Below are 9,479 nucleotides of genomic sequence, written 5' to 3'. Positions count from 1 at the left end.
GTAAAGCAACTGGCCGACTGAAGGAAGCAGGACCAGGGCAAGGGTGGCGCGCTGGCCCCGGCGCCCTTCGGATGCTGCGGCGGCCGCGGCTCGCGCCAGGGTACCGCAAAGCAGACCTGCCGCATTCCCACTCGGGCTCTCCGCCGACTCAGCACCTCCCCTGCGCCAAGTCGGCCGGCCAGGTAGGGGGGCTCCCCAGCTCGGGGCTGCAGAAGCGGGGCTCGGGGAGACGGGTGAGGGAAGCTGGGGGGTACGGAGATGCTGCCTGGACCCGGAGCTCCCCGCAGCGTCTCTCGGCGCTTTTCCGATCTCTAGTTTAACCGAGTTGTAAACACATTGGCGGTCGGGCATTGCATTGGGGAAAGTGGGGTGGAAGAGCCCCAAACTTGGACTTCGGGTGTCTGCGTGTGTCTGTCTGCGTGTCTGTGACAACCCTAGCCAAAGTCTCGTGCTTTCTGGAAAAAAAAAAAAAAAAGCTAGAGGTCTGTGCTCTTCCGTGTCTGTGGGTCCGTCCCATGTGAACGCTTCCTGATCTTCTGCCCCGTATCACTTTCTATTTTTCTGCAGCGTCCATCGATGGCCCCGGTGGGAGCTTAGAAGGCGGCAGGCGAAGAGGGCTAGTAGGGGGAAAGAGCCAAAGAGAAGCAGAAGGGGTGGCGGGCGAGGGGGTCCGCTGAGCCGGCTCCGCACCGGGTCCTAAGAGGGCTCGCGGAGGGGAGGGGAGGCCGGGGTCACCCAGAAGCCATGGCCCGGGCCGCTAGGACGGCGCTGCGTTAAGGCACCTCGGAGCAGGAAGACACACCAACTCTCCCCTTCCCGCCCGGAAAAGCTGCACCGGAGCGGCAGGCGAGAGGGATTCCAAACTGAGGAGCAGGCAGGGTGGAGGGGCGGGTCTCCAGGAGCCAAGTGGCTGATAGTCTCCACCTGCCGGCTCGGAAGCTCCGCCTCTGGAGCGCTGGTGGGGAGGGCGCGTGGGTCCGCCACCCATCCCACCTCCCTCGCCCCTCCCCGCCCCGGCCCCGTCCCCCGCCTCCCGCCACCATCTCCGCCTCCCACCACCTCCACCATGACGGTGATGTCCGGAGAGAACGTGGACGAGGCTTCGGCCGCCCCAGGCCACCCCCAGGATGGCAGCTACCCGCGGCCGGCCGAGCACGACGACCACGAATGCTGCGAGCGTGTGGTCATCAACATCTCCGGGCTGCGCTTCGAGACGCAGCTCAAGACTCTGGCGCAGTTCCCCAACACGCTGCTGGGCAACCCTAAGAAACGCATGCGCTACTTCGACCCGCTCAGAAACGAGTACTTCTTCGACCGCAACCGGCCCAGCTTCGACGCCATCCTCTACTATTACCAGTCGGGGGGCCGGCTGCGCCGGCCGGTCAACGTGCCGCTGGACATGTTCTCCGAGGAAATCAAGTTTTACGAGCTGGGCGAGGAGGCCATGGAGAAGTTCCGCGAGGACGAGGGCTTCATCAAGGAGGAGGAACGGCCCTTGCCGGAGAAGGAGTACCAGCGCCAGGTGTGGCTGCTCTTCGAGTACCCGGAGAGCTCGGGGCCCGCGCGGGTCATCGCCATCGTCTCCGTTATGGTCATCCTCATCTCCATCGTCATCTTCTGCCTGGAGACGCTGCCCGAGCTGAAGGACGAGAAGGACTTCCCGGGCGCCGTCCACCGCCTGGACAACACCACGGTGGTCTACAACGCCAACATCTTCACGGACCCCTTCTTCATCGTCGAGACGCTGTGCATCATCTGGTTCTCCTTCGAGCTGGTGGTGCGCTTCTTCGCCTGCCCCAGCAAGACGGACTTCTTCAAGAACATCATGAACTTCATCGACATCGTGGCCATCATCCCCTATTTCATCACCCTGGGCACCGAGATAGCAGAGCAGGAGGGCAACCAGAAGGGTGAGCAGGCCACCTCTCTGGCCATCCTCAGAGTCATCAGGTTGGTAAGGGTATTTAGGATCTTCAAACTCTCCCGCCACTCTAAGGGCTTGCAAATCCTGGGCCAGACCCTCAAGGCTAGTATGAGGGAGCTAGGGCTGCTCATCTTTTTCCTCTTCATCGGGGTCATACTGTTCTCTAGTGCAGTGTACTTTGCCGAGGCGGAAGAAGCTGAGTCGCACTTTTCCAGTATCCCTGATGCTTTCTGGTGGGCGGTGGTGTCCATGACCACCGTAGGATACGGTGACATGTACCCTGTGACAATTGGAGGCAAGATCGTGGGCTCCTTGTGTGCCATCGCTGGTGTGCTGACAATTGCCCTGCCCGTACCTGTCATTGTGTCCAATTTCAACTATTTCTACCACCGAGAAACTGAGGGGGAAGAGCAGGCTCAGTTGCTCCATGTTAGCGCCCCTAACTTAGCCTCTGACAGTGACCTCAGTCGGCGCAGCTCATCCACTCTCAGCAAATCTGAATACATGGAGATCGAAGAGGATATGAATAATAGCATAGGCCACTTTAGACAGGCCAATATTAGAACTGGCAATTGTACCACAGCTAACCAAAACTGCGTTAATAAGAGCAAGCTACTGACTGATGTTTAAAAAGCCAAGCAAAGAAATTTCTAAAAGCCCCCACTTAGCAGCCTGAAAGACTTAAAAAACTAAACAAAACAAATCAAACCAAACCCCGAGTGACCAAAGTCACTCTCTGTGTAGATACTTTACTAAGTAAGCTTTGGACGTTCCATTGAACCGTCGATGCATTGTTGCATTGCCAGTGTTGGGCATTGCCCATGTTGGGGGTGGAAAACCGGAAGATTTCAGGAGCCATGAAATAAAAAAAAAAAGAAATTATTTTCACTTTATTAAAAAAATGGGAAAAGAAAGTGTATTGTCTAAAACTGGTTTAAAATCACTCAGTCCACGAACTAGTCTAGGTAAAATAAGAATCATGTGCTTCCCATTTTTAATTCTTGCTGGCTTCTTTAATTTTTTTCTTTCATGTGACTGAATGAGAATTAGAAGATCGCTTAGAAATATCAAATGAAAATTTGCATGGGACTCTAATATGAAATCTTGGCAAACTGCACAGCGTATTTTAGACAGTGCATCAGATGTATTGTATGTAACATGATACACCAGCCAAAACGGGCAACGAACAGATGTTTTTATTTTGATCCACCGAACTGCATATTCCAAGGTGAAAAAAAAATTACTTAAGACTGGTTCACCAAGCACCTTAGAAATCTGATACTGGTCCTGGTTCTGTAGGGACTTTTTCCCTCTGTCCCCATTCTTTTTTGATTCAAATTCTTCCCTAAGGAACAGTGATAACTGAATACAATTCACTGATCCATCTGCAGTGCTGCTAAGATTCTCAACTGCAGATATGCCCAAAGGGTCTTTTCTCACAAGTCCTGCACCCTGACTCCCAGCCTCCAGAACTGGATGTAAAACCTTAGCCTCCTTGTTGCAAGACAGCACAAATGGAACTAAGTGTAAGCATGTTTGAATCTGATCCTAATTTATTTTATAATCGCATGCTGAGAACGTTAACTCAGACAATAGGGGATAAGCTTACTTAGGAATCGATTCTTCTACAGATAGATTCTTCTTCATTTGCATTCACCAAAAGTGCACTCCTTCATTTATTAACTCTTTTTATTAGTCAGTAAAGTACTGTATTTAAGTACCTATGTTAGTCAGCTGGGAACAGTACTTTTCGGAGCTCCAAGCATGTTCTCTTATTCAGCATTATGGCTGATTTGATTAAGGTGTACCTTGAATTAATTAGTGCATGATTCATTTAATGTAAAAACGTTAAAAAATAATTAAAATTATAAGTTTGTGGGATGAAGGGCCCAAAAGAAATAGTGGGTGGGGGTGGGGGTGGGGAGCACTTAGTCAATTTTCCTGCCTTTGCTCAGGGAAATGTCAGGTTTCTGTGCAGAGTTAGACAGAGAGGGGACCAATATGCCCATCCCTTCATGGGAAGCTCAGTTGAAAAATGAAGTGATCAAGGTATATATAGCAACACCTAAGGACAAGTATTCTTTCTAGCTGGAGACAAACTCAAGCAAAACCAACAAAGGTGCAATGCTGCATGTTTTTTGGTGCATTCTTGAGATGTGAATAAAAACAAAAACAAAAACGTTTCTCCATTGTATGCACCCAAAGCCGAGCTGATTTCCTTTGGCAGTCCTGATTTGAAGTCTGTAGGGACTTCGGCCGTCCCCCTGAGGCTCCCTGAAGAAACGCAACCAATTGATTTAATAGTTGCTTAGTGCCTTTATCCTGTACCCACAGCGAACTGCAGAAAGTGCCTCCATTAATGCAGCTGAGAAGTTATGTAACAGAAAGGGAGGGAGGGACGGTGGGGGCACAGAGATTTTGCTTTTCCTTTTGCCGCCCTGGCTGTCTCACTCCCCGTCATGGGGACGCCACGCCATCCTGCACCTCGGAACAGCACAGACCTGCGAAGATGCCCTCTGACCATCCACTGGACTTGGTCCCCTTGGCAGCCTGATGTGGGATGGAAACTGGGGCCCAAGACCCATCTTCCAACTGGACATGCACCGTAAACTGGTTTTCTTCCTCTTTTCCACCAGAAGCCAATATAAACTCGTGGGGAATTTGTTTCCCACCAGGGGTCTCTCTGGACAAGCAAGGCTTCCCCGGGTCCACCCTAGCGGTCCTGGCGTATTTCCATCCTCCCCTCTGTCTGCGGCAGCACTTTGCCATCTCTGACGGTCTGAGCATTGCAGGCATCACTGTGGATGTAGGCACACCCGGTTCAGAGCAACCTTTTGGCAGCCTTCCCTCCTGGCCCATCCCCCTTCAGCTGTTCCCAAGAATGCTCCTATGAGAGTCCCACCTGGCGGTCAACTTGCAGGCTGAACATCTAACTTCTGTTGCCCACTACATGCCATTCTGAGGACAGTGGGGACCTTGTGCTTAGCTGACAGAGAGCCTCACCACCGGGGCCTCTGGAGGCCAGCAGCCATCCGTCGACGGGGAGGCACTCGTGGCTTTTTGAACGACCCGATGTGGGGACCCTCACTTTGCACTTAGCATGTGGCTGCCTGCCGCCCAATGCCTTTCATTTCTGTGCTGCTGCTTCCAGAAATATTCCCTGTGGCTCCACCCCTCCCCTCCACCCTACCCTAGGACCGGCAGTGAGGCAGTAAACCAAGACACTGGAGTTACACCCAGGCCTGCTGACTCCGCTAAAAGAAAAGAACGTGGATGTTTTCTTTTCCTGTGCGGCTTCTGTGAATCTATAAGATGGACGTGGCACACAGCAAGGAAGACGGAGGCCAAGAACCGCATGCCATCTGACCATAGGGCACCCACCCTCCCCGGGGTGTTTCCTTGAAACTTTTTGACTCATCCTGGCTTTTCCTCTTACCTGCTTCGAAATCTCCCACTGGAAAAAAAAGAAAAAATGCCAACCTTGTCCACATCTCCTGGGGCTTATCTTGATCTTTTTATTTAGACTTTGAGGTCTAGGACCCACCCCCTACCCCCAACTTGAAATGCTACACTCTGTCAACAGCAATAATCTGCCCGGTACTGTGGGGGATGGGACAGAAAATGAGAAAATGGGACCAGGACTGAAAAGACGCACTTTGGCTGTGGGGTACACCTCTCACAGCCACACGCTGCACGGGCTGGGTCCTTCTGCATGTGTTACAGGGAACAGTGGTGCGTGCAGGGGACCTGTCCCCCCCGGGACGAGAGGAGCTGCCGGTAGGAGTGTGGGTGGTTTGGGGAAAATGAATGCTGCTTTTTTCATCTGTATGTAGCTCATCAAAACCAAGTGAGTAAGACTGGAGGACAGGGCTTGTCTGTGTCGCATCAGCATGCAAAGTCTGACCCAGCTCTTCCCCTTTGCACAGGGATGAGCTGAAGTGTTTCTTGTGGACCTGAAGGTGCACTTCACGAAACTGCCTATTATGGAGTGACTATCTTTTTGGCTTCTCTCCTTAGGTTTATCTGATCGGGTTTTTTGTTTGTTTGTTTAGCTTTTTGTCCCCTTCCTAGGTCTTGAGCTTTCATGGCTCATGTCTTGAATACTGGTTTTCTCCAGAAGGGGGAAGACTGGTGACCTGCTCATAGCCATAGCTCAGCTCTTCCGGTGAACTGAGGCCCTAGTTTCATAGGGCAGCCAGGGAAGGGTTGGGTCACCCCTGGAGCTGTTAGGCAGCCCAGAATCTTCGAAGTGGTTAACTCAGCTCGAGTGATCTGAATGAGAGAGACCAAAGACATCCGTTTCCTCTGTCCTCAGATTCAAAGACAGAGAGTAGCCGGGAAAGGTGTGTTTTTTGCACCTCCTCTTTCCCTGCCCCTGTCTGCGCCCACAGCCTTTCCTTACTACCCACTGGAGAAGTCAAGTTCTAATTATCAGTTAAAACAGTTCACTGGGAGCTGTGTTAGTGGGTTAGCCTGGCTAAATCAAATCAACCAATAGCAGATTCTTCTCTTGGACTATAGCCAATGGACTGTAGTCATTTCTCTGAAATGAAATTGTATGCTTGGTCAGATTCCCCAGTGGAGTCTGGACTCGCTTGAGAAGACGTAAATGACAATGCCTGTGGATGGTGAGTGAGGACGAGGTTTCTTGAAGTAGAAATTTGGCTTAGTCCGTTGAGGGCCTTCTTCATGTTGTGTGTAGTTACCGATCTTTCAAACGAGTTTACCTCTGAAGAGCTAGTGGGAATGGTTTCCTAACCCTCCCATTTAATAGAGGAGACCTCAAAACACATGCTTTTTGAAAACTGGGTTCCTTGTTTGGCAGATGAAATTGAACAAAAAGAGAAAAAGAATTCCCATTTTCTTCCAGCCACAGCTTCCTCCTGGGAGTGGGGAGGACTGGTGAGTGATAACCATCAAGAGGACACAATTGTTAGAACACCAACAGCAAAATAGCCATTTTATCTTTCCACTTTTCCAAGAAAGGGTGAAGTCTTTCGATATTTCTGTTCATTTTCAGAAGACACACACAAATTTTTAAACCTGACACAAGTGAAGGGCCACCTCTGGAGGTGACCCCTCATCCACCATGTGGTGTATTAGTGCTCGTACTTATACATGGAATTTCAGGGTATACGTGACTACGTCCAGCATGACTCAGGTAAACCTTAGAAGAATGTACCTTACTTATCCTTTTTGTAAAGACGTGAACAGGAGCTGAGTTGCCACCCACAACTTTTCCTGTTACCGTGGGTCACTGTACGAACTCATTCAGGGTAGAGATGTCAAGTTTAGAAGTCTGGGGATCACATGCCGTTCTCTTTGCTCAGGCTAAAGGACCCTGGGCTTTCTTGGGCAGCCCAGGTGTATGTGAGGGAAGCCCTCAGGACTCTTAGCTTTAGGGAGATTAGCCCTAGTTGCAGTGATTTTCATAGGGGCTAAGTAGGAGTTAATTTTTTTTATGACATGGGACTTCAAAGAGGAGAGAAAAGTTTTGCATCCAAATCAGAGAAGAAGAAATGGTGCAAGGAAAGAAAGCAGAATTAAACACAACCCCCTTTGCGAGGTATTCCAGGTTGAAGCTGTCTCCTTTCTAAAACCTACAGACACACCTTTCTTCTCTGTCCTGCACTGTTTAGAACTGTGTCATCAGCAGCTATAAGTAGAAAGCATGGGCTCTATATGACATACCTCTAATCTTAAAGTCTTACCAAGGTTAAAAATCCCAATGGAGTCGTCTTAATTTGAAGTGCACCATCAGGACAACAAACCACTTAAGCTTGAAAAAGCGCATTTCATTTCTTTGCGTTCGCTAGTTGCGGACACCTTGAGTTAACGACGTGTCTCATTTTCACCTACTGTGCGTTTCCCCTGCCCTAATTGTCTCATAGGTCGGGTAGAGGACACTGAATGTTATGAATTGAGAACCTAATTGAAGCGCATAGTATCCATCTATGCAATTTTACTTGCTTCTGTCACTTTATGATCTGTTCATATTTGGCATCAATTAAAGATAATTTTTAAGGATCTTATCAAGGAATGTCTCGACTGGTTCTTTGTTTCTTGTGTGACTGGGTTTCGGGAACTCTGTCTTGTGGGGTGCTCTTTAAATAACATGGTGAATCCAACATACAATTGAAGTTACCTCATTTTCTTGGAGCGCTTCCCAAGTAGCTAAGTTGGTAAGGAATCTGCCTGCAATGCAGGAGACCTGGGTTCGAGCCCTATGTTGGGAAGATTCCCCTGGAGAAGGGAATGGCAACCCACTCCAGTACTCTTGTCTGGAGAATCCCATGAACAGCTGAGCCTAGCAGGCTACAGTCCATGGGATTGTAAAGAGTCAGACACTACTGTGTGACTAACTTTCGCTTTCATTTTCTTGGAAATTCATGGATTGTTATCTTTTGTACAAGGAAATACACTGGAGTTGAATTTTGACAATAAATTCACCGTTGGGTCTCAGGTAAGATCCCAAGGAGAGGCTGTCAGAATTTGATTTGTGCAAACAGTGGAAAGGAAAAAAAAAAAAAATGAGGCCCAAGGGACTAAAGCAATTGATTAGATTTGCCTAAATTGTTTTTGATGTGAAACTGTATTCTTCATCCACAGCCCAAGCTTTTCAGGAAGGATAATGGAGTGTGTACGTGTGTGTGTAATAACACTGTGGTCTGACACCCAATATCTTTGTCGACTGAAAGGATGCACAACATGAGAATTGCAAGTTGTTTCACTTGGGGCAAAAGGAGGACTGCAGCTTGGGAGACAGCACCTCAGATAGCTCTGAGAGACTGCTCCAAAGGGGCAGTGGGGGAAGGTTTTTGGTGAAGGGGAAGTTCAATGCAGTCAAGCACTTACTTTACAGAAGATTTTCTGCTAGTCACGGGGGAACTGATGTCATCGTGAAGGGATTTAATGCTTTTCTAGATGTGAGGAGATGGAAGGATTGGGATCCTTAGATCTGTTCCTGAAAATATCCAACTGTCTAAGGACCTGTCCTCCCAGGTTCCCTGGGGCACAGGGTGCCTCACTGTGCATCCTGAACTCCCTTCAGGGCACGTCGAAGGTCAGCAGTTGCAGTAGCATAGGGTTCAGTCTCCGCAGAGGCAGTTGGCGAGTGTCCTTGGCAAGCTTCAGTTTGTGTTGACTAGATGTGATTTGATGGGGGAAGACAGAGTGATTCCTGGCTGCTCTCTACACATGCTTTCCCCAATAGTTCTGTAACTCTTTCTTCCCGTTGTTTTATTTTATGTTTATTTACTTTTGGCTGCACAGGGTCTTTGTTGCTGTCTGTGGACTTGCTGTAGTTGTGGACAGCAGGGCCCGTACCCTCTAGCTGGGGTGTGAGGGCTTCTCACGGCCGTGGATTCTCTTGCTGCAGAGCCGGGACTCTAGGCCATGCGTTTCAGTAGTGGCAGCTCACCGGCCCTAGGGTACAGGCTTCGTAGTTGTGGTACATGGGGTAAGTTGTCCCACAGCATGTGAAATCTTCCCAGACCAGGGATCAAACCTGTGTTTCCTGCATTGGCAGGTGGATTCTCAACCACTGGGCCACCAG

The 9,479-nt window shown here is 49.7% G+C and overlaps 1 protein-coding gene across 1 annotated transcript; it reads left to right on the top strand.

Annotated features, from left to right (window-relative positions):
* Window positions 1,041-3,814, top strand: KCNA1 (potassium voltage-gated channel subfamily A member 1). Its single transcript, XM_013964239.2, has one exon. It carries the CDS (start codon window positions 1,067-1,069, stop codon window positions 2,552-2,554), a length of 1,488 nt encoding a protein of 495 aa, XP_013819693.2. The 5' UTR covers window positions 1,041-1,066; the 3' UTR covers window positions 2,555-3,814.

The sequence above is a fragment of the Capra hircus genome, chromosome 5 (assembly GCF_001704415.2).
Source record: "Capra hircus breed San Clemente chromosome 5, ASM170441v1, whole genome shotgun sequence".
In the NCBI taxonomy this organism is placed as follows: Eukaryota; Metazoa; Chordata; class Mammalia; order Artiodactyla; family Bovidae; genus Capra; species Capra hircus.
The sequence above is the reverse complement of the archived record's forward strand: the minus strand, read 5'-3'. Positions and strand labels throughout refer to the sequence as shown.